This window comes from Chlamydomonas reinhardtii, chromosome 14, assembly GCF_000002595.2.
Source record: "Chlamydomonas reinhardtii strain CC-503 cw92 mt+ chromosome 14, whole genome shotgun sequence".
Taxonomy (NCBI): Eukaryota; Viridiplantae; Chlorophyta; class Chlorophyceae; order Chlamydomonadales; family Chlamydomonadaceae; genus Chlamydomonas; species Chlamydomonas reinhardtii.
The window spans coordinates 2,287,182-2,309,947 of record NC_057017.1 but is presented as its reverse complement, the minus strand read 5'-3'; the positions used below and the strand labels follow the sequence as shown (position 1 = coordinate 2,309,947).

General features: G+C 60.7%; 3 protein-coding genes across 5 annotated transcripts; 2 read left to right on the top strand and 1 right to left on the bottom strand.

Moving 5' to 3' along the window:
• The first annotated feature begins 508 nt into the window (after positions 1 to 508).
• Positions 509 to 7,122, top strand: CHLRE_14g623439v5 (uncharacterized protein). Of its 3 annotated transcripts, XM_043070232.1 has the most exons (3): positions 509 to 815; positions 1,007 to 1,509; positions 3,992 to 7,122. In XM_043070232.1, the coding sequence occupies exons 1-3, from the start codon at positions 660 to 662 to the stop codon at positions 4,749 to 4,751; spliced, it is 1,419 nt and encodes a 472-aa protein (XP_042916906.1). In that variant the 5' UTR covers positions 509 to 659; the 3' UTR covers positions 4,752 to 7,122. The 3 variants fall into 3 exon arrangements, with proteins under 3 accessions (XP_042916906.1, XP_042916907.1, XP_042916905.1); XM_043070234.1 differs by lacking the exon at positions 3,992 to 7,122 and having other exon boundaries at positions 1,007 to 3,752; XM_043070233.1 differs by lacking the exons at positions 509 to 815; positions 1,007 to 1,509 and having other exon boundaries at positions 3,799 to 7,122.
• A 276-nt stretch (positions 7,123 to 7,398) lies between these two features.
• CHLRE_14g623403v5 (uncharacterized protein) lies at positions 7,399 to 16,958 on the top strand. Its single transcript, XM_043070231.1, has 8 exons — positions 7,399 to 7,831; positions 8,138 to 9,345; positions 9,625 to 10,353; positions 10,766 to 10,819; positions 11,380 to 11,474; positions 11,739 to 11,814; positions 12,206 to 12,308; positions 12,587 to 16,958. Exons 2-8 carry the CDS (start codon positions 8,140 to 8,142, stop codon positions 14,299 to 14,301), a joined length of 3,978 nt encoding a protein of 1,325 aa, XP_042916904.1. The 5' UTR covers positions 7,399 to 7,831; positions 8,138 to 8,139; the 3' UTR covers positions 14,302 to 16,958.
• Positions 16,959 to 16,966: 8 nt separating this feature from the next.
• CHLRE_14g623350v5 (uncharacterized protein) lies at positions 16,967 to 22,748 on the bottom strand. The gene is made up of 13 exons (XM_043070230.1): positions 22,369 to 22,748; positions 22,086 to 22,198; positions 21,425 to 21,509; positions 21,095 to 21,154; positions 20,768 to 20,863; positions 20,374 to 20,460; positions 20,092 to 20,154; positions 19,673 to 19,755; positions 19,359 to 19,410; positions 18,694 to 18,933; positions 18,261 to 18,404; positions 17,820 to 18,056; positions 16,967 to 17,467 (listed from the first exon to the last, which is right to left on the bottom strand). Exons 1-13 carry the CDS (start codon positions 22,552 to 22,554, stop codon positions 17,303 to 17,305), a joined length of 1,611 nt encoding a protein of 536 aa, XP_042916903.1. The 5' UTR covers positions 22,555 to 22,748; the 3' UTR covers positions 16,967 to 17,302.
• Between the last annotated feature and the right edge of the window lie 18 nt (positions 22,749 to 22,766).

Sequence of the window (22,766 nt, the reverse complement as noted above, 5' to 3'; positions counted from 1 at the left end):
CACCAACCTGCCTTAACACTGTCCCATCGCACACCGGAGGGTGGGAAGTTTGCCTAGCGCAGGCATCTGCCATCCCCCAGCGCAGGCATCTGGACTGCCGCGGCGACCCGCCCCAGCCAGCTTCAAACCCCCGCCCAAGCAGCCAAAGTTGGCTCGGCAGGGTACCCGGCTCACCCTTACAACCAGAGGCCACCGGCAACTTTTCGGATTTCCCACCCTCCTCGCACACACATACACACGTGGTCGTTGCTGGCCGTCGGCTCTTGAACAGGCGCAGGTCCTTTTTGACTCCTTCAGCAAGCACGCAGCGCGGGCGCAGCGACGGCATCAGGCTTAGCGGAGGTTGCAGACGTGTGCGATGGGACACCTTGGCAGTCAAGTTGGCAGTAACCCCATGCATGGGGCCCGTCAGGTGCGTTGTCAGCCCGCCCGAGCTGCATGCCAACCCTCACTGCCATGGGCAGGCAGTCTTTTTTGAAATCCCACTGTACATGTCTTTCGCTTATCACTGTAGCCCAGTGAGGTCGTAACGCTGTCATTTTCAAGTAACCCTTCGCTTCACGTCACGAATCCTTGAACCGGTATTCGTAAAGTGTCCAGTAGCACCGATTGGATTGCGTAGAGCTGCTCGCGATCAGCGGCAGCCGCAAACGTTTGAAATGACTCGCCGACTTGTCAAGTTCTTGGTCTCGGGGTTCGGCCCCTTCCTCGGGGTGGAACGAAATCCTACACAAAGCCTCGTGGAATATCTCGCAAGCAGGACTGGGCCAGGAGGGGCCCTCTTGAGTTCAGGGTGCGAATACGAGCTCATTCAGGTGCGCATACGAAAGGGGGCAGCGAAGTTTTGCATCTCCCAATCCAAAAGGATGCTTGGATTTTGGTTGATGGCTTTATAGCGTCGAGGAAGGGAGAACTGGGGGTGAACTGAGTTCTTGACTAAAGGATGCCCGTTGCGACCCAACACTGCCTTCTGTTTTGCCAACTAGCCTGTGGCTTGCACAAGCAGGTTCTTGGCACGGCAGTGATACGCGTCTCAGCGGAGGACGTCGACGCGCACCTGGCTCAACTGGTGGCGGTACTGCAGCAGGAGGCCGACATCCCGCGTGCAGCCGTGTCCGTACCCTGTGCGGGTAGCCGCCCCGCTGCCACCGCCCCCACAGCCCCCGCAGCTTCCGGCAACTCCGCCGCACCAGTCAGACCCTTCTCATCCCCTAGCGTCGACGCCAGCAGCACCCGCGGCTCGTCAATCGTACTGCTCCATCTGGGCGTGGCGAACACTGCCACCACCTACCGTCTCGAATCGCGGGCCTACAACTGCGCCACGTTCCGCGTGCCCGATGCCAACGGCTGGAGCCCGCAGCGTCAGGAGCTGGAGTCGGGGAGGCCGGGCGGGCTGGAGGGCTGGGTCGGGAGCGCATTGCCCCTTGAGGAGATGGCGAAGGCGCTGACAGCCAAGGGCCACGGAGACGTGTTGGTCTCGACCAACGCGGGACGCTTCATCTGCAACTGGTGAGCAGTGCGGTACTGTGCTACATGAAGCTTCTGTTAGCTCAGTGCATTACGGTAGCTAAACGCTTTGTCACAGAACCATGCCCCAGTCACGGGTTTCATCACGCGTACGGAGCGATTCGCATACCGTAATAATAGGTTCGGGCTGTGCCCGCGCGCGCGGGGACCCATTAGCAAACCCAGGTGTCACGTATCACGCTTCCATACCTCGCCCGAGCAAACCACGTGTTGGCGCGCGATGCAGGGTCCACTCGAGCTGTGCGAGTTTGCAGGTGGACAATATGTAGGGGGGCAGCATGCAGCAGGCGCACGCACGGGCGTACACACATCCTTGAGGCGATAGCGGGGAACGCACCTAACGCAACACACAAATAGAAGTTCCGCATAATGCACTGGAACGGGGTAACAGCAGCAGGATCGGCAAGTTCAATGGATGTGCGTTGTTAGTTGGCTGGGGTACGGTGGGTACGGTGCTACGTGGATGGTGTTTTGCACACTAATATCGTCAGGGTAAACGCCGTAAGCACGACCAGTTGGAACTTTCCAAGCTCCATGCTTTCTGATTGTACAGGGCTATCTGCCATACGGCATTACATCCGTGTTTCACTACTGCTTTGGTGGACTCAGCAGCAGCAGACATGCATATGCGCACATACCACAAGCATGCACTGGTGCGCCACCATCACGTACACACGCGCGTACGCACGCATGCGCTTGAATATCAAATTTAACGGCGCGACCCGGTACACTGTATCAGTGCAACCAGTAGTCAGAGGGCAGGTGCGTGCATACATACTGAGGCCTGGCATTACGCATTGGAATTGGAGCATTGTGTAAACCTATCAGCACTACTGTCATATCTGTTCTTATTACTTGCACGCACCATGACCAACTTTTGCATGCAAGACGATCATCTGCCTACGAGGCCCTTGCAAAGCTGCTGCTGACTGTCGTAGAGCCCCAGGCTATAGTACCGGTACGTAGTTGTTCAGTACACTCGCTCACAAGGTTCTAACAGGCAACCCTTATACTTGCAGTTCACAAGCAACATACATACAAGCGCGCACACGCGGTAGTAGTCAAATGGATGGCTGGGCACTGGTCGCTGCACCCAGCACCAGAGATCTATTGATCGTGGAAGGCAATAGGCAGCACGTGCGTTGAGCTTTGAGAATATATACATGTCAGTCATTGCATACACGCAAACCTCTAGGGCTCAGCCCCTAGCCTTACGAGCCTCGGCTCGTGAGGAAGCGCACAACATTTTCGTGTGCGGCTTTGGCTTTCGTTACTAACTTTTTGTAGCCTTTTGCGGGCTCTGTGAGGCTTTACGACTTGGTTCCGACTTGGTTTGGATGGCTTCGGCCTTGGGTGGGTGCGTCGCGCCCTGTTTTCGGCATTGCGCGTTCTGTGGCGGCTGGCCGCGTCTGGGTGGCCGGCCGCGCTCGTTCTGCTCTGTGGTCGCTTTTTGGTTTAGTGTGTGCAGGTTACGGTGGCCCTGGTGGTCGCTCGTGGCCCGGCGCAAGCTTCGATGTTCCGTGGTGCTCCTCGGCGCCTCTCCTCGTGCCGCCTGGCCCGCCGTCGTCTCCACCGGCGGCCTTGCTGGCTCAGCAGATAGTTAGGTTGCGGGTGCCGTTCGTAGCATGGCGGTTCAGGGACCGTTAGGCAGCAGATGACGCTGGTCCCGGGTGTCGGATGTGAGTGCCCGGGCGGCTGTTGCCCGGGCGCCCGGGCGGCTGGTGCGCCTGTTCGCCTCCGGGCGCGCGCGTGCCTGTTTGGTGGGTCGGTCTAGTTCGCTGGTGGGGCGGGTGGAGGGCGGTGTGCCCGTGGCGAGGTGTTGTGGTGTACTGGTGGTTTGGTCAGTTTCCGGCTCGGTTTCCCTTTGTGGTGCCTCGGCACCGACGTTTCCGGACATGGGCCTCCGGGCCAAGACATTGCGCGTCTGTGACGCCGACGAGAAAATGTGTGGTGCTTGCGTTTGATGGGGATGTCGGCAGACCTCTGGCCTGTCGCGCCTTGTTGTGCGTTGGTGCTGCCGCCAAAAGACCTAAACGAGATGAGGGGTGTTACGTGGCGGTGGGGCTTTGGCGGGCTTCGGCTTGGCTTCGACTCATGTGCGTAACACTATGAAGGTCGGCAGCCAACCAGGGGGCGGGTGTTGTTTCTCTGGGTCGCAGATGGCCCTTCGCGGCGTGGGTACGGCGTGCCCCCGCTTGTCGGGCTGTCCCTTCAATTGTAATCCGCATCCATACACGCGCATGTACGCAGGTTTATTTGCGCGTACGTGCACATACATGCAAGTCTGCCTGACAGGCGAGTCAGACATATGCAACATACACAATCTAGTTAAGCGAATTATTAAACGAGCGGCTGGCCAGCCGACAGCCAAGGCGTCAATGTTTCTGCTACCACTGCGCGGTCGTTAACCACCCGCGCTGGCCATCCCTACCTTCATCCATCCATGATCTATACATGCGTGCAGGTGCTACTACCGCTCTTGTCGCCACGTTATGCAAATTGAAGAGCAATCTGCGCCTTCTGTTGCCGCATCCTTACCATGTGGCGGCGACGAAGGCGGCAGCGGCGGAACGGCGGGTGGAAGCATTGCCGCTAGCGGCAGTGGAGCCAGCAGCTGCAACGCCGCAGCAACCGGTACTGCTGCTAGCGCCGCCGCCGCAGGCGGCAGCACTACCCCAGCAACTGCTGCTGCGCGCAGCGGCGGCAGCAACAGTTGCAGTGGTGGCAGCAATGACGGCGGCCGTGGCGCGCAGCGGCGCTGGCACTCGCTCTTCATTCATGTGCCGCCATTCAGTGTGTATGACGAGGGTGCACAGCGCGCATTTCTGATTGATGCAATCCGGGAGGTGGCGGCGCGTGTTACCGCATTCGATAACGGCCTCGATGCTCAACTAGAGCAACAGCAGCGCGGAGACAGCTGCTACGGATATGGTGCCGGAGGTGGTGTGGCAGCGGCTGCCGCCGCAACAGCAGAAACTGCAGCAGCAGCGGCGCACGACAGCGCTGACCCCGGCGGTGGCTTCGGGCGGTTGCGCCCAACCGTCGTTCAGGGGACAGGGCTACCGGAGCCAAGCCCGGAGCAACTGCTGGAGCAACAGCAGCGTATGCTGCTACCCGTGGTGACAGTAGCAGGTACAGCGGCCGCACTGGAGGATGCCAGTGCAGGCGGCGGCGATGGCGTGGGCGTGGGCGTGAACGTGCTGGAGATTACGGATGGCAGATAGCTTGATGAAACGCCACCACGTACTAGATTGCTAGCATTACTAGTCTGCGCATCCTACTGGTGGCCTTGCTTGCGGCTGCCACCATGCACGCATTCACGCACGTGGAATGTACAGCGACCTGCTGTCAAGCAGGCTTGCGTTAACCATTTACTACAAATATAGCAGGGCGGGCGTACGTACGCAGATGAAGTTCATCGATGCAATCATACCAGCTATGAAGTCTGTGCTGCTGCTTGATTAATTGCCGAATGAATGCCAACTAGCAGCTATTTGCATGCATACATGCATGTTCAGCGCTGCGTGCATGCGCACGTTCGTGCAAGCAGCTAAAGCAGCCTGCTGCACTATCCGTATCTGTATGTAGGTACGTGCGGCATTTGCGTTAGCCATCAACGGTCTAATGCAGCAGTCTGAGCGATGGTTGCACGCATGGACGACATGCCTCATTAGATGGGCATACATGTATGCTCTATATATTTAAATAGACGAATACATACGCACCTACGTGTGTTTGTGCGTGCTTGCTTGCTTCAAGCGTGTGCCTGCTAGCATCTTCTTGGCTGGCTGCGTAAGTCCGCAACCGCAACCATTTTATGCTGCCGTTGCAACGCAATTGGTTGATAGCTGCAAAGCAAGGCAGGCGCTTTCGTTACATGCACAGAGCGTTTATGGCTAGCTGACTCGTGCAGCAAGCAAGCAAACAAGCTAGGCGCAGTAGCATGGCCACTGTGTCTTTACTGCTCAAGCAACTAGCCATGCTGGCTTGGACAGTCAGGCAGGTGTGCCCGTCGCTGCTGTTGCCAATCATGATACAGCATACATCAGTCGCGCACCCTTCTGCAAGCTGCACAGGCGGCAGACATAAAATGATGGCGAGTTTGCCGCTGGGCTAAGCCATACCTGCTGTACTTGCAGTTCATGCATTATTGCATTACCGTACAATAATCGACCCATCGGAATGCGTTATACATCGCGCGCTCGCCAGGCAACCCTAGCGAAGGCGATACTTGGCGTCCATCCAACTAGGTCATCACTAGAATGTGATTGAGCTACCACCCCGCAAGCAAGAGGGATTGCATAAATGCGGCGATGTATGGCAAGCAGTACTGCTGCTGGGGTGGAGAGAAAAGCTTGCCTCACAGAGCCCTGTTGGTTGACAACCAATGGTTGTGCAGGTGGGCTTACTTCTGAATGTGCGAGGGTGGCTGGGTTTCATGTGTACGGGTGTATTGCAAGGTCGTCTGCAAGCGAGCTGCTGGTGCCCGCGCCGGCACGCAAATGTTGTATACGGTATGAGGTGAGACGTATGTCTACGCATTGTGGCCAAGCATCCCATGAGACTATAGATGAGACGATTTATCACAGCAGGCCAAAGTTAGGGATGTGCCACCATGAATAGTGCATGCGTGTGTGTATGCGTATGCGCGTGCGCAACGCCACAAAGATTGCTTGTGTGGTGTGAGATCAATTGTGTGTGTGTGTGTGTGTGTGTGTGTTAAAAAACGAAACGAAAGCCCGCCCGTGTGTGTGTGTGTGTGTGTGTGTGTGTGTGTGTGTGTGTGTGTGTGTGTGTGTGTGTGTGTGTGTGTGTGTGTGTGTGTAGTTGCTATGTCTGTTGTGCACGCGGGCAACGGTGGCTGCTGCTGCTCTCTCTCAGAACAAAGGGGGCTTTCACACGTGGGAAGCGAGCTTTGCCCGGAAGTCGGCTTCGGGGGCGAAACCAATTCGCATGCGGGCAAATGCGAAGTTCGTGCCCCCATTGTGTTTTGGTAAGGTTGGTAGAAGTTCAACCATTACGTCAGCATTTTCAGCGCGCGGGTCCGCTGTGGGGTTTTGACGTTTCTGTGCACATCCATATGGTCATGTATGTCAATGAAATGATTGACTGTTTTAAAACCGACTGTGAAATTGGGATGGGGGTGCCGGCATGGCAGGTCGGGTTCGCGGTCGGTACCATCCGACGTCGGCTTCGACCCGGTGTGAAAGCCGCGAAGCAGCAGCAGATGGCGTGGGCGCCCGCTGCACCTGGCCGGGTAGATCGCCGGGTGGCGGGGCAGGGGCTGTTGTAGGCTGTTGTGAAGTACAGGGCGGGGCGGGGGAGCTGCTGCAGGACAGGACAGGGGCTGTTGTGAAGTACAGGGCAGTGAGGGCACTGAAGCAAATCGCCAGACGTGGTCTCCTCAGAGCAGTGAGAGTGCCGTGTGCGCCAGGGCACACGCCCAAATGCGATCGATGAGTACGGTACGGACTACTGTCTGGGTAGACAAGCAATAAGGACCCGCTCGGTGCGTGGCCGTACCAGGGGAGGCCCACGAAGAAGGCCCCTGCCCTGCTGGGCCATCTTTTCGACGTGCTTGAAACACAACGTACTGATCTGAACCCCCGTCCCTTCAGGGTACGCTCTTGGGTGAGCTAGCAGCAGCTCGGAGTGCCCCAGCCGAGCCTAGTACACCACTGGACGACCGTTCACGTTATGTTTTTGCGGCAAGCTATCCGCCCGCACGCGAGCATGGAAGCCTGGTGGCGACACAACGGTTGCCCGGTTGCCCGGTCGGCTTGCACGCAACAACACGGGGGCTCTTGGACGAACAGGAGTTTGGTAAGGTTACGCGTATGAAAGTGCAGTCCATGTGAATCGCAGTATATATGTTCGCACTTACAGGCTAAGAGATTCAAGGAAGCGCGACGCATTGAAAGTCCGCCAGGAAAAGCCTGTCGTCGACGACCTGCCCCGCGCGACCGTCCATATTGCTACTAGACTAATGTGTACAGTCTACTGCATATTTGACAATCTATGTAAGCTTTTCGGTGAAGGCTACTCGCGTCGACAACAACAGAAGACCGTGCGTCTTCCATACATACCCGTTGAAAGCTTATGAGCTCCTTTTGGCATATTCACATCATTACAGACACATCCAACTGTTTCTCCTTGCCGCAAGGCTTTGGAGCCTCGGCGAAGCCAGCTATTTGAGGTTTCCTCTGTATCCTGTGCAAAGGTACTGTGCTGGCTTAATATTTTTGCTCGGGGCGAGTCCCCGTGAGCGGAGGAGCGGCCGTGAGAGCGTCTGAGGCCAGCTCCGGTAAGGCGCCTGCTTGCCAAAGCGCTTTTTGAGAAGAATGTAATTATCGGTACACATTATAGAATGCGGGACAGGAAGACATGGTACCCGTGTTGCTTTGGAGCGGGCCCGCGCTGGCCGCTTTCAGCGTTGCGTTTCGAGACGGGTACTCCGTTCTGAGCAATGTCTCTACTCACCGTTTCCGCTGCTGGCACCGACCTGCCGTTTCCGTGCTTCACGGTCAACCTGTACTTACGAAATGGTCCAGCTCATCGAAAACCCGGCTGCGAGCGTCAACGCCAATTGCTTTGACTTGCCCGGGCACAGGTATGAAACCATCAATCGAAGACCTTGCCGGAGCCTTTGCTTCCGAGGCAGCGTCTGACTGCCGTGGCGATCCTGGCAGTACGCATTATGCAGCCGCTCGCGAACGAGTTTTCAGGGAGAGCCATGGTGGTGGTGGTGGTGGTGGTGGTGGCGCAGAGCTTCCGCATCTGCGGAATCTCCACAGGTCGACCCAGGAGTCCGAAGCGGCGGTGCCACTGGTCGTACGCCGTGACGGGGCGGGCCAAGCTGAAGACGCCACAGCAACAACAAACGCCGCCCTGCAACAAAGGTTGTTGCGCCAGCTAATACACCAGCAGCAACAGCAACAGCAGCAGCAGCAGCAGCAGCAGCAGCGGCAGGGCGCGGCTGCGTCGGCGGTCTTGGAGTCTCTGCTTCAGCACCAGCAGCACCGGCACCAGCAGAGCGCCCACAGTAGTAGGAGCCTTGCAACGGCCGACGGCGGCTTGCTCGGGGCCGGAGGCAGTCAGCGATCAGCTCTGGCCGACGATGCCGACGTGGGGAGAGCGCAACAGCTGCGGCAACTGGCCGCGCTGCTGAATGCACGTGAAGAGCAGCAGGCTGCTGCCGCTGACGGCGGGTTCTTATTAGAAGCCGCCGGACACACGAGCGACGGCCTAGGAACAGCAGGTCCTAGCGGTGGAGGTGGCAGCAGGGAGCTAGCAGCAGCTGGCGGGGGCAGTAGCCTTCAAACGAAGCTGCTGGAGCTGGCCGGGGCGGGTGGCGGCGAGCTTAGCGAACTACTGTCCCTTCACCGTCACCACCAGCAGCAGCAGCAACCGCAGCAACAGCACCAGCAGCACCGCCGTGCAGCGGCCGTCGCAGCTGTGGCGGCTGCCGCGGGCTTGGGCGGGCTTGGGCAACAGCCACAAAACCGACACGGCGAATCATCAGCATCTGATTTGGGTCAATCGCTTAGGCTACTGCTCGCAGCCAACAGCCATGGGCAGTCGGCGGCGGCATCGGCTTTAGCAGGTCTGGCGGCGGCGACCGTAGCTGGGGGTGGCGGCGGTGGTGGTGCAGCTGCGGGAGGTGGTGGCGTGGGCGGCGACGGCACCAGCAGTGACGGGCCGGTCACGCTGCCGCTGACGGTGCTGCACACGGACCGCAAGTGCCCAAAGGTGTTGGCGCCGAGGTCCGGTCGCGTGGGTGACACCAAACACCTGGTGCTGCCGGGAGAGATTACGCAGGTGAGCTTGCTTGATTGAAGGGGGGCCTGTGTGCACTGCTGGGAAAGACGCGACAACGCATCAATTCGTCGAGGATGCCTGCTAGTTATGACACCCGTGAGTTCCAGCTCGTCGAATGTACGCCTCATCATCATGTAGGCGTACTTTGGAAGTAAGAAGGCATACATCGCCTTTTACACAGCAGCACACGGCTGGCTTGCCTGCCTTAGATAGACACAACGCTACACTCAGTTTGCTTATTACCGGACCTTTCTCTTTCTTTCCGTCCTCTCTATCCAGGCGCTACCAGCCGCCATGCGGGAAGGTGAGGCCTCGGTGCCTGTGCTCATCTGCGTGCCGCCGCGCCCGCCGCCGCGCGGCCACCGCCACGCACAGCCGCAGCCGCAGCCTGCTGCGCAATACAGCCTCTCCTGCGGCATCGGCAACGGCCCCGGCGGCTTCCGTGCGCTGTACGTGCCCGTAACCGAAGAGTTGTACGGCAGGCCGGTACGGCGGTTCACACTTCGGGAGGATCTCGTACTGGAGCTGGAGCTCGCGGAGCCCGTCATGCGGCCATCGGCGGCGCGCAATGTGGGCCGCCAGCCAGGTGGCAGCGATGACGGCGGCGGCGGCAGCGCAGCCGGCGGCGGCGGCGGCGGCTTCGGTGGCAGCATGTCGTCGCATGCTGATGACCTGGATTACACGCCGCGCGGTGATTCAGATGGTGGTGGAATTGACGGCAACGATAGCGAGGGTGGCGGCGGCGGACGTGGTGGGCGCAGCGGCGGGCTGGGTGGCGGCGGCGGCGGTGGCGGCGGCGCACTGACGGGTGGCGGCTGGGAGGATGGCGATGACGACTACACGGCGGGCGGTTGCGGCATGGGCGGCGGCGGCGGCGACGACGGCTCGGCTCCGGAGCTGCCTGTGGTGATGCGGCGGCCGACGGGCGGCAAGCCCACTGTGATGCGCAGCTGCACGGGCAACATTGGCAGCAAGAAGCACCTTCCGCTGCCGCCAGAGGTCGTCAAGGTGGGTGGGCGACTGGGCGTGGAAGGCAGCAGGTGGGGCGGGCGTGCGTGGCAATCATTTGAAGTAAGGTGCGCAAAGACTAAGCTGTAAGGAGCTTTGTAGGCTCGCTCGCTTGCTACGTGCTGTGCACATATGCATGTATGTGGAGACGCGCGCGCATATGCATGCGATAGATAGGTAGGCAAAGGCAACAGGTTAATGCATGAACCGTGAGTGTCGAGTGGTCCCTCTTGTCTTTCCTGTTCCCTACTTGCGGCGCGGCGGGCTTGGACAATCAAGACAGGGAGCGAGGCAGATGCCGGTTCTGTTCCTGCGTCGTTTCTTCAAGCGGTACTTTGGGACTCCATCAGACGTGTTTGTTTGCTGAACATGTTTTGCTTGGTCATCATTCTCGATGACATTGCTGTTACAGGCGCTGTCAAAGGATCAACGCAACGGCTCAGCACCTGTGGAAGTCATTGCACAGGTGCGCTGATGATCGAAATCCTTCAACGGTAGCGTACGTGGGACTGTATACATGCGTAAGCTCAGATCATGACGCCGCCGCGTACGGCGCGTGTTGATGATCCACTGCTAGCTGTACCATGTGTGAGATCTGCACGCGGCAGCAGTCCATCGTGCCGGCAGTCCTCTAGCAGCGCAGAAAGATCGCTTCACTTTATAAGTCCGTGTGCGCGGAGTCACATGTGACACGGACTTTGCCCGCGGGAGGGTTTGCAGCAAAGTCGGGGTTGGTGGAGTCAAGTTGGGCCCTGATAGCATGTGATGGCTCGGCGTCTTCGGGTGCTGGGACTGTCCCCTCTGTAACATCCGCATTCCTATAAATCAAGGGTTTAGGTTTGAGGGTTAGTTTTAGGAGTTTTGTGGTTCGCATACCAATGACTGCACGTACGCAGATGTCATGCATCAGATGCATGCTAGCGCTACTGGTTCTGTGTGTCCGCCTTAGTGGCCTTACTGCTTGTTGTCGAAAGATGCCTCATTTTTGCCACTGCCGTACGCATCCGCGCCTGCCTGCACGTGTAGGTGCTGGTGGGGGGGCCGGACGTGCCCCCGCCCCACCGCGTGCCGCCTGGCACCACCTGCGGCGCCACAGCGGCGTCCACACCTGCCAACACAGGGTACGTGCAGTCTCATCACGCGCAGGCTGTCATGTGTATATAGTACGCGTGTGTCTTGGCAAGCAAGGTGCCCAATGGGGAGGAAGGGCACGCAGGCGGTTGGGTGTTTGGTGTTTGGCAAGCAAGGAGCGCACAGGCTACAGCAGCAGGTGTGCTGTGCCCTCTACCGATCAAGCTGTACCCTCTATTGCCAATGATTCTTTGACCTCTATCAATGTATCATTGTCCCTCACCTACAATCTGCCCTCTACCAATGCACTGCAGGTATGAGGTGGTGCAGCAGGAGCGGCTGCGCTGCCTGGTGGGGCCCACGGGCTCGCACGGCTGCATGTCATTGCAGGTGAGTGTGTGGGTGCGTACCGTATGTAGATAGGCGCCCGGCGGCGAGGAGACGTGGCGTGTGTGCATGTATGGCAACTGGGGATACTCTCGGTCGGGATGGCCGAAACACATTCCAATAGTATCACACAGTATCGCCTGTAGTTATCGCAGCTGCAGCAGCAGAGCTGTCTAACTAGGCAGCAGGTATGCGCAGCGAAGCTGCACCATGTATGCTTGCACGTTGCTTGGAATTTGGCAGTTGCCTGTGATTGATGAATCATGCCTGCCTGCCTACCAGTCGTACGATGAATTCATCCAAGTATTATTTCCACTTACATCTGTCTCCATCATCATCACCACCATCTCGTAATGCATCTAGTGGCCGCGCCTCGCTCCATGCACGCACGCAGGTGCCTGTGTCCCCCATGATGAACGGGCGGCGTTTGCTGCACCTGACGCTGCGGGAGGACCTGGTGCTGGAGCTGGGGCTGGGGGAGGTGGTGGTGCCGCCGGGTACGTGCCGAGCGCGTGGGTGTGCGTGCGAGTGTGGGCCCGTGGGCCCGCCTGAGTAGTCGGAACGGGAAAAAACGAACTGGCAGGTGGCTGCGTCACGCACAAAGCAGCACCCGCTGCTGGCTTGGGGCAACGCGCCAAGCAACCGGCCACTCCGCTTGCCATAGTAGTGCTGCTGTGTTTCACTGCTGTACTGCGCATGCCCCACAACCCGCCGGTATGTTTACACGACGTCACGTGCATGTGCGACGCCGGCTGCTGCTCCCACCTACCTGCAGGCCCGCTGGGCCCCCGGATGATGGCGGCGGTGGCGTCCGCGATGGTCTCCAACGGCCTTATGCCTGCTTCCGTGGCGGCAGCCACAAGCGTCGCGACGCGCGGGCTTGCAGGCATGGCCGCTGTAGCGGCGGCGGCGGCGCAGCACCATCACCAGCAACAACAGCAGCAGCAGCAGCAGCAGCGAGAGCAGCAGCTGCAGCAGCGAGAGCAGCAGCAGCGGGAGCGGGAGTGGGAGTGGGAGCTATCAGGAGGGGCGGGTGGCGGTGGCGGCGGCGGTGGCAGCTCGCCCTTCGTGCCGTCGGCGGCTGTGCTGGCTAAGGCGGCGGCGTTTGTGCAGGCGCAGCGGGTTCTGGCGGAGGCACAGGCAAAGGTGCAAGCCCAGGCACAGGCACAGGCAAAGGTGCTAGCCCAGGCACAGGCACAGGCGCAAGGGGCCGCAGAGGCTCAGGCGCAGATGGCGGCTGCGACAGAGGTGGCCTTATCCATGCAGGCGCTGCGCCGCCGCCGCATGCAAGAGGAGACTGCGATGCTGCAGGCGGCGGGGCTTGGCGGCAGCCGGGAGGATGAGACCCTACATGCCTACAAGCGCCGCCGCTCCGACTGCAGCGCCCCTCACAACAACGCGGAAGGGTCGACGCAGCACGCGACAGCGTTGCCGGGGGTGGGCGGCGGCGCGACGTTGGCGCTGGGCGGCGGCGGGATGTCGGGCGCCGCCAGTAGCCGCGTGGCTGCCCTGGCCGACGCACGTGACTTTGCTCATGGCGAGCTGACGGCGGCAGCGGCGGCGGGGATCAAGATGGAGATAAAGACCGAGCCTGGCGGCGCGGCCGCTGCCGGGACCGGGCGCGGAGGGCTGGGGCCGCTGGTGCTGCCCAACTCAACTGCCTCTGTGGCTGGGGGCTCCCCGTCCTCTGTGGCTGCAATAATTGCTGGCGCGGGCGGCAGCGGCAGCGGCCTGGGCGCGAGCGGCTCTAACAGCGCATCGCCCTACGTGGGACAGCTTCGCGGCGGCAGCAGCAGCGGAGCTGGCGGAGGTGGCGGCAGCTGCACCAACGCCGAGGGCGGCGACGGCAGTGGCACCATTGCCGCGGCGCTGCAGCAGCTGCTACAAGCCAAGGCGCTTGCGGCAAGTGCGCGCAGCGGCGGCCCAATCGCCGGCGCCGCTGCAGGTGGCGGCGGCGCCGGCGCCGCTGCAGGTGGCGGCGGCTCTGGCGCCGCCGGCAGCAGCGGCACCGGTGGATCGATGGGCGCTACTGCGGCCATGGGTGCCGCGACGCTGGCGCGTGTGTGGGGACTGCTGGACACAAGGCTGCCGCGTGCGCAGGCGCTGTCTGGGCGCGCGCTGGCGGCGGCGGCGCGCAGCGCGCCGCTGCCGCCGTCGGAGGCCGCCGCCACCGCGCGCCTGGGCGCATTGAACACGTGCCTCGCTGACGTGTCAAACCTGCTCTTCTTCGCACGTGACGTCGCGGCGGCGGACCACGCCAGCCGGGTGGATGACCCCGTGACGCGGCGGACGCTGTTGGGCTGCTGTCAGCTGCTGCTGGCGGCGGGAGAGAGCCTTGTGGATTGGCACACGGCGGTGGCGGAGGCAGCGGAGAGCGGGCGGGGCGAGGCGGCGGCGGCCGCGGTGGCGGGGCAGGTGGCGCCGGTGGCGGAGGCGGTGCGTGGGCGGCTGGCGGAAGCACTGTCGCCGCTGATGCACCTGCTGCGATGAACGATGGGCCCAAAAAGGTTTGGCGCGCTATCTAGGCGGAAAGGAGTGTACACGATTACGTACTGCCACAGGCAAGAAAAGAAATGAAGGGTGCTTTGTCGCGCGCTACGGCGTGCGACTCGCACCTGCAGAACCTACTATCCAAGTCCCAACGTGATACGGCATCATGTGTATGGCAAAGCAAGCAAAGTACCCTAAGTAAATGATGCTGATGCGTCCAAGGGAGCTCTCAATGTGCGTAAGGCTCAGGCGGCGTCGGCACCAGCAGCGGACTTCAGCAATTATGAGACTGGAGCTGTGCAGATAAGTCACGAGGAGGTCGTGTAGCGCGGGGGCGAAGAGAGCGATTGGAGCGGGGGAGCAAGGTACCGGCGTGCTTGCGCCTGGTGCGGCAAGTGGTTTTGACCCAACAGTGAATCCTGGTGCGAATTGCGACCAACCAACGCCTGGATGGCTGTGTGTGTGTGTGTGTGTGTGTGTGTGTGTGTGTGTGTGTGTGTGTGTGTGTGTGTGTGTGTGTGTGTGTGTGTGTGTGTGTGTGTGTGTGTGTGTGTGTGTGCGTGTGTGTGTGTGTGTGTGTGTGTGTGTGTGTGTGTGTGTGGTTACGGTACTTTGCCGCGTGCACAACTCGTAGGAGGTACGTATGTCGGCGGCATCCGCCGCAGACCTCAAACGATTTGGCGACGCCGACCTTATTACGGCATTGCTGCACGTATGCATGTCTACTCTGCACATCGGCAGCGATTGTTTTTTCATTACTCCATTGCCGTGTCCTGTGTGTGCCTGTCCTGCTGCTCTGCGTTACCACTATCTACCGCAGCCGGCTGAACGCTCGCCGCTGTCTATGAAGAGTCGTGCAGATTGGGTACAGTAGCAGCGGCGTTTCGCTGCGACCGTAATTGGTAATCCTGTGTGTGTTGGAACGAACCGAGGGGGAACCGGAAGGAATCTGGAGTAAGTACGCGCGTGATGGATGGGAAGCTGGAGGCTGGAGGCTTGGAGGCTTGGAGACATACAAAGCAGATGTGGTACGGCATGGTAGTAGTACGGATCGTCTGGGCCTAGACCTGTGGTGTCTGGCGCGGCATGACGGTAGTTCGGGTCCCTGAAGCATCACAGGCGGGGCCCCTGCTGGGTGCGGCGGTGGATGCATTTTCCGAAGGAGATGGGAAATGGCCCGGAATGCATTACCACGCGGGATGGAAGCGAGCTCGATCGAGTGGTTCGCACATCATCTCCCCGTGCCTTTCAATGACTCAAGTACGCAATGCTGTAGCGTGCACATGTGCCGCAGTACGTGCAGCATGTTTACATGGCGCCTACTGGGGGCTTCCGTGCGCACACGTTTTCAAAGCCCGCGTGACAAGCAATTTCCTGCTCCAGGTTTGCTTAAGACGTGAGATGTGCTTTCCCAAGCTTTAAGGCTACTTTGGGAGGGCGGGCGGCTATGGGAAGCTCTTACTCATCTTCAGTATCCGGGAAGGGGACTGCTCTTCCACTGGCTAAATACAAAACGCGTCTGTGGCTTCCGTACGGTAGTGCATATAATAAATGGGCGGGACACGCAACAAGACAGACTTTGTGTATGGGGGCTGTCGTGCGGCGCAAACACATGGCTCGCTGCGGCGCACATGCTGTGTACCCGGCGGTTTGGGGTGCAATATCTCCGTTGAGTCTGATGGGCTGGGAAGCTGGCAAGCGATCACGGGGCCGTTTGCTAGCCTATAGTAAGCAGGCCATGCAAAGGCTTGAGCGGCGCGGTTCAGAGTGAGTGGTACGATACGCACGCGCTGCCACACGCTGGTGTGCGGCTCGCTCGAGGCCTGGCGGGAGGCGTGTTTGCATCATTGCCTGGAATGCCGTGCGTGGAGGGCCGGGCGGGAAATGGCGTACGCGAGGGGTACAGGGAGCCGGTGTTTAGCGGGGCTGAGACCCGGTAAACCATAGGCTGATGGGGCTGGTGGGGCTGCTGAGCGGGGCTGGTGTTTGTCGCATGAGCGCTGTTGCCGCGGTGGACACGCCACGTGCCACCAGCAATGGCCGAATGCACGGGGCGCGGCCGGAGCTGGTGGTAGCGCACGTGTGTGTGCGGGTCGCAATAACAGGCCACGTGCATGCGGCATTTGGAACCAAACATGTACGGTACTTGCCCTGTGTGCAGAAGGCGCGTGCCGTGGTGCAGTGGGGTCTGAGCCACAGGCGCAAGGCCGCTGTGCCGCTGCATGCATAACCTGGAGAAGATGGCGCGGCCGCGGTGTCTGTATACGGTACCATAGCTGTGAACTGCAAGGCACTGGTTCGGAGAGGCATACGAGGTTCGTCTCCAGCATTGCAATTCGGGGCAAACTGTGAGAAGCTGTCGAACGATTGAAGTCGAGTGGCGGGCGCTCCGTCATGGGAAATCGCGGGTGTTTGGTACGGTCGTGGCTGTAATTCCAGCATTCAGTGAGACTACGGTACTGTGAGACAGATGTGGTGGGCGATATTGGGGCGGTGCGCGGGTGAGCCGGTGAGGAGCAGGTACTGGCATTCTCATCACGGCCGGCTGAGGAAGGGAACACGTACGCGGTACGCCTGACATGAGCCCCGCACTCCCACGATGCCGCGTGGCTGGCTGGGGCCTTGGCCCTGACTTGTCGCTGTAATTATGTTTGGAGCCAATAATGTGCCATTGGATTAGCCAGATGGGACACAGCACGATGTACCGAAACCATATAATGGCAACGGCCAACGGGGACATGCCATGCGGCAAACTGGCAAAGCACCTGTATTACGGAATTTGCAAGGCACGGTTTGCATCCCGCCAAGCACGACCTTCTCCCAGACCTGATACTCTCTGATACCCACAGTCCTACGCTCCAAGCACATCGCCATCGGGCGCATGCAGTTAGTTGTCCACAACCGCCATGCATCAATGCCATGCAAGTTCACAAGTTAATCACCCCCTCATTCTGTGTCAAGCCATGCACTTTCCGCTTTCAAACTGCAAGCCTACAACCGCTCATCGCGTTATTAACCCTCCTCCCCCTCCTGCTCCACCTGCTGCCGCCGCTGCCGCTTCCCGCTCCTTTAGCAGCCAGGCAGGGGCCGCATCCGCGAGGTCCCGTTTCAGCTGCTTCAGCGCGCCCTTGTAGCCCTTGTGTAGCTTGGACACATTGGTCAGCGTCTGTGCATGTAGGGGCGGAAGTTCGGGTGATTGCGGCGGTTGCGGCGGTTGCGGCGGTTTGGGTGGTTGGAAAGGATGGGGCAGAGCTCAGACGCCCATCCGTACGGCCTGCTGGTCTATTCCGTACGTAACCTTACCAGGGTCCCACGTGTGTTTGGATAATGGTGTGTGCGATAGGTTAAGGCAGGTTTGGATAATGGTGCAGCGTGCGTGCGCGTTCGGGTGTGCGACTGTGCGTGTATGTGCTCCCGGCACGCCCACCATCCACAAACACGCGCCCATGCACGCGGTACGTGGACGCACTGCAAAACCGGGTGCATTGCCACCACCGCCGCCGCCTGTGCGGCCTCACCTGATAGATGGGGTCTTGCTCCTCCTGCTCCTCCGCCGCCGCCTTGGCCTGCTCCTGCGCCGTCGCCCGCCGCGCCGCCAGCAGCGCCGCCGCCGTGGCCGGCCGGGCTCTCCCCAGCAGCCCCGTCCCACCTCCTGTGGTGGAGCCTGGCCCTGCGCCGCCTGCCGAGCGGTGGGGGTTGGCCGAGGCGGAGGGTGCCAGGCTGGCCGTGTCGGTTTGCGAGCGGGCCGACATGCGCTGTGCGGCGTACGTGTGGGGGTGGGTGGGGGTGGGAGCAAGGGTGGGATGTTGTCAGTCCTCAGCATCGAGGTATCAAGATGAGGACAGACATGTCGGCGTGAAACTCGGCCGAGATTTGCACAGGGTCATGCCGGCCATGCAGCCCCCAGCCCCCAGCTTTCGCCAAGAACACCCCCCCCCCCCACACACACACACACACACCTGCTGCCTCGACGCCAGCTCCGCGTGTGCCGAGGCAGTCCTGAGCTGCTGCTTTAGCTGCCCCTGCCCGCTCAGCGCCTGGCGCAGTCGGTCGCGCAGGCCGTCGTTCTGAACCATGAGGTCGCTGATGCGGGTGAGCTCGCCCTGTGGGGCAGGAGTGTAAGGAGGGGGGCGAGGAGGAGGGAACAGGAGTGGAAGGCGGGGGGACGGGGGTGTAGGGGATTCCGCGCACTAGCACTAGCTCCCACGAGGCAAAGGCGATGATGAGCGACGGCGCGCGTCGCGCACAGAACCACCGAGGGGACGGGTGGAGAGGGAGCGGGAGGGCGGAGAGGAGCATGTTCGGGCTTCAATGGGTTAACCTTGGCCGTGACCTGTGACCTTGCCGTGATCGGGACCGGGACCGGATGCCGCCGTGACCGGCACCGCGCACCTGCATCGCCGCCATCTGCCGGTTGTGCGCCGTCTGCATCAGCCGCAGCTCCCGGTCCTGCGCCACTCGGTCAAAGTGCCGCGCGCTCTCCAGCTGCTGGTTCTTCAGCACCAGACCGTCGCGCCGCCGGCCCTCGTCCTGCGCCGCCGCCAGCGCACGCCGCGCCGCCGCCGCCTCCTCCGTGGCGGCGCGCAGCGCGGCCAGCACCTCCCGCTGCTGCGCCTCCATGGCTGCCAGGACCTGAGTTTGTGGCGTGATGAGTCGGGGTTTAACTCTGAGCCAAATTCACAAGGAAACAGAAGCGCTGCAAGGAGCAGCTGCAGGGGATGGGGGGTTACATACATTCATGATTGAAATAAGAAATGAAGGCGTAGCCAGGAACAGTGGTGCAGCAAGGGAGGGAAGCTTGCAGATACCAGCCCAAACTAAACCGAACCCAACCGGGGGCTTGGGGTTGAAGTCGGTGTTGGTGTTGGTGGGGTTGGTGGCGGCGCGACACTGCTGACGCTGACGGCACAGCTCGCTGTACCGACTTGAGACAGTACCTGTGTCAGTCCCCGTTCTCACCCCCGTTCCCGTTCCCGTTGCCGTCGCTGTCTCCCGGGCCTACGCCGGCAGCCAGCGCCTGAGGCCCCATGATCCCTTCGCTGGTCCACCGCACGTACCTCTCGGCTCTCTGCCAGCACAGCCTCACGCGCCGCCGTCTCCTCAGCCGCCCTGCGGATGCGCACACAAGTGATTAGCAATGGCGTGCTGACTAGTCAGCGATACGAATTGGCACAAACCCTCAGACCGCCAAATTCAATAGCTCGCGCTGCATTTACCATCGTGCAAGTTCGGCCAGCCGTGTCGGCCCAGTCCGCTGTCCCTGCCCAACCTCCCTCCCCAGTCCCCGCCCATGCCCCTCCACACACACCCACACCCTGATCCCCTGATTGCACCCTGTTCCCACCAGCCCCCCACACACACCGACACTCACAGTGCCTCCGCCGCCTTCTGCTCCGCCACCGCCTGCCGCACCGCCGCCTCCATCTCGCGGATGTGGGCTTTGAGGCCCAACACCTGCAGGGGTACGGCAGCACGGCGCCATCGGCACGCCACCGTGTCATTGCCCCGCGTACGGCACCAGCCGCACCACCATGCCGGAGTACGGCACCACCATGGTTCACCGTCTCCGTGCCATGTCCCCAGCATGTATGAAAGCGACCAAAGGGAAACAAAGCGCAAAGACAGTGTATGCGATGCAGCAACGCAACCTAGCATGTGTGTGCCCGTATTCGGGCAGACATGGTAACCCCTTGTGCTGAAGCCACAGGATGTCAGGGGATGTCACGCCACCCCACCAGCACCCCTAAACGCCGCGGTCACTGCGCCAGCCTGCCCTGCCACGCCGCCCACCTGCTGTGAGTGCTGCTGCTGACGACTGGTGCGGCTGCAGCGCATGTCCTCCTCCGCCTCCACCTGTGCCCGGAGGGGTGGGGAGGTTGAAGCCGTTCATGGGGAGAACGGGTGTGTGTGTGTGGGGGGGGGGGCGGGGGGGGGGGGGGGGCGTGCGTGCACGTGCACGTGCACGCACAACAATACAGGGCATGTGCCACAGGAAGACACCCTGACGCGGCATGCTGCAATGTGCCGCTACAGGCACGTGCGTTTTGGTTTCCCCTCAACACGCCTCCTCACCTTGAAGGTCCACAGGCTCTTGAGCGTGGCCCTCAGGCTGCCCAGCACAGTGAGAATGTTCTCTCCCCGCAGGGCCTCCTTGTCAGCCTGTGCGTGTGTGTATGTGTGTGTGTATGTGTGTGTGTGTGTGTGTGTGTGTGTGTGTGTGTGTGTGTGTTAAACACAAAACAAACGGAACAAAGCGTGTGCGTGTGTATGTGTGTGTATGTATGCGACATGTGCGCTTTGTGTTATGCATTTGTGCGTTGTGTGCTACAAGTTGTGTGCCACAAGTTGTGCACCGCACCCGGCATGAGCTTTGGACTGCCCCACCCGCACAGACACGCCACCGCCCACCCAATCCTCCCCCGTCTCCTCCTCATTCTCATCCCCCCCCCCCCACACACACACGCACCTGCAGCTGCTCGGGGCTGGGGCTGTCGTCGTAGCCCACGCGGCTCTTGAGCTGCACCACCATCTCCCGCACCGCGTCCTCCACCACCTCAATACCCTGCGTGTGTTCATGTTGCAAAGGAGGTGCAACCAGATGCGCGGGTATCATGGATCGCCGTTCCAAGCTCACTGAGTCGCTGCCACCCCCTCATTCGGTAACGACTTGGTCTGCAGTCTGCAGTGCATCCTGTATCGATTTGCAACCCCCAATCCCACTAGTTGAAATGGGCATAAACAAACCCCTCCCCACCACCCCACCCCATCACACCCCACCCCACCCCCTGCTCACCTGAAGCTTCTCCAGCAGCCCCCGCCGCTCCGCCAACACCCGCGCCACGTCGCCCTCCACCTGTGCGGGTGCCGTACGGGTGCCGTACGGGTGCAGACGCGCCGACATTTAGTCACGAGCAGCAGGCGAGAGCAGCGGGCGAGGACATGAGCGGAGGCTGCGTGTGCGATATGCGGGCACCATGCAGCCAGCTGCCACACACCACCCAAGAAAACCACCCGAGCTGCAAGAAACACCTGGCCACCAGGTTCGCACCACAACACGCCCAATACCCACACGCCCAAACCCCACCCCACACGCCCAGCTCCCCCGTGCTCCGCCCGTCCACACCTTGGCCAGCTCTGCCGCGTGCGCCGCCTCCGCGCGGCTGGACGCGGCAAGGGCCAGCCCCAGCTCACTCTCCAACATGGAGGCCCTGTTGGTTCGGATGTTGAACTGAGTTTTGCGTTGGGAGTTGTGTGTCCTTTTTTGTTTGCGAGCGTGTGGCACTGTGTGTGTTTGAATTACTAATGCGTGTGGGTGGACTGGGAGGTGGGACTGGGCTGGGAGGTACTTCCGTTCATTTGGCAGCCGCTGACTGTCAGAGTGCACGAACCAAAACGATGTCGTACCCCGCCAGTCGTACTACTGCGAACTACGAACATGAAATTGGAAACCCGTTTTGTTGCTGACCCTAGTCGCGCTGCGGCCGGGCTTCGCCAGAGCCAGAGCCAGGGACATTCCGCCGCACGCGTGTCAAATCCCAGTCACCCTCAGTCCCTAGCCCCCGACCCCGCAGCTCCCACCACCGCTTCTTCCCGTACGATGAGGCAGACTGGATTGGCGCGCAACATGCCCAGTTGGTCCGACAGCGCTTGCGGATTCTGCCCCAGTGCAGTGGGTTCAGCCCCAACGCATGATACGCTTCAAGACCGCTCCTCGCCGCTTCCCTGCTGTGCTGCTTCTAGTGCTTCATTCTGTGCACCCTGGCTCCGTGGTCCTCACTCCTTACCGCCGCTGCTCCGACTCCAGTTGACTGGTGAGCAGCATAACGTTGTTGTCTCTCGCATCTATGAGCGAATCGTAGTGTCGGATGAGCTCCGTTATCTCCTCGGCCTGGGGACCCTGTGTGTCGCAGGTCCGTGCAGGGCGTGTCATCAACGCCCGGACCGGTGCTGTGAACAACCCAAAGCCTTTGCCCGAGCTATGGCTTGGGTAGGGCAACCCTTGGTACATTGGGGAACCCACGCGCTTGCCAGCTAGTATCCCCCACTGCGGGTTCCCGCAGGACGCACGTTGAGCTTGATGTTGGGAAGCGCGTAGCTGCTGATGTCCCCGGCCGTCTGCGGGGTGGAGGAGGATGGCCCGGGACCACTGGCCGACGCTGTGCTTTGTCGCCCCGTAGACGACAAGGCAGTCCCTCCAGCTGTTCGCGTGGTGTAGGCCACGCTGTGCGCCATGGAGCGCACAGAGCGCGTCATTCTTGCGTGGCCCCTCGAAGTCTGGGGTCGCGCCCCGGTCTACTTTATTTCCAGTAAGAATTACACAACATAGAGTTTGCTTTTTACACAACAGACTAAACAAAATAAGCTCGGGAGTTCAGTCTTCTCGCGTTGCCGCAATTTGGCTGATATCTATACTGCAACTAGCATAATATGATACAAGCTTCCGATACGATTAATCCTTATCAACA

Bases quoted from the DNA above. Each gene is read 5' to 3' on its own strand.
- CHLRE_14g623350v5 (XM_043070230.1), bottom strand. From the start codon at position 22,554: ATGACGCGCTCTGTGCGCTCCATGGCGCACAGCGTGGCCTACACCACG. The intron at 22,199-22,368 runs GTGCGTCCTGCG...TGCGACACACAG, and splicing joins TTCCCAACATCAAGCTCAAC to GGTCCCCAGGCCGAGGAGAT. The intron at 21,510-22,085 runs GTAAGGAGTGAG...CCGAACCAACAG, and splicing joins CTGGAGTCGGAGCAGCGGCG to GGCCTCCATGTTGGAGAGTG.
- CHLRE_14g623403v5 (XM_043070231.1), top strand. From the start codon at position 8,140: ATGAAACCATCAATCGAAGACCTTGCCGGAGCCTTTGCTTCCGAGGCA. The intron at 9,346-9,624 runs GTGAGCTTGCTT...CTCTCTATCCAG, and splicing joins TGCCGGGAGAGATTACGCAG to GCGCTACCAGCCGCCATGCG. The intron at 11,815-12,205 runs GTGAGTGTGTGG...GCACGCACGCAG, and splicing joins ACGGCTGCATGTCATTGCAG to GTGCCTGTGTCCCCCATGAT.
- CHLRE_14g623439v5 (XM_043070232.1), top strand. From the start codon at position 660: ATGACTCGCCGACTTGTCAAGTTCTTGGTCTCGGGGTTCGGCCCCTTC. The intron at 816-1,006 runs GTGCGCATACGA...TTGCACAAGCAG, and splicing joins GCGAATACGAGCTCATTCAG to GTTCTTGGCACGGCAGTGAT. The intron at 1,510-3,991 runs GTGAGCAGTGCG...ACATGCGTGCAG, and splicing joins GGACGCTTCATCTGCAACTG to GTGCTACTACCGCTCTTGTC.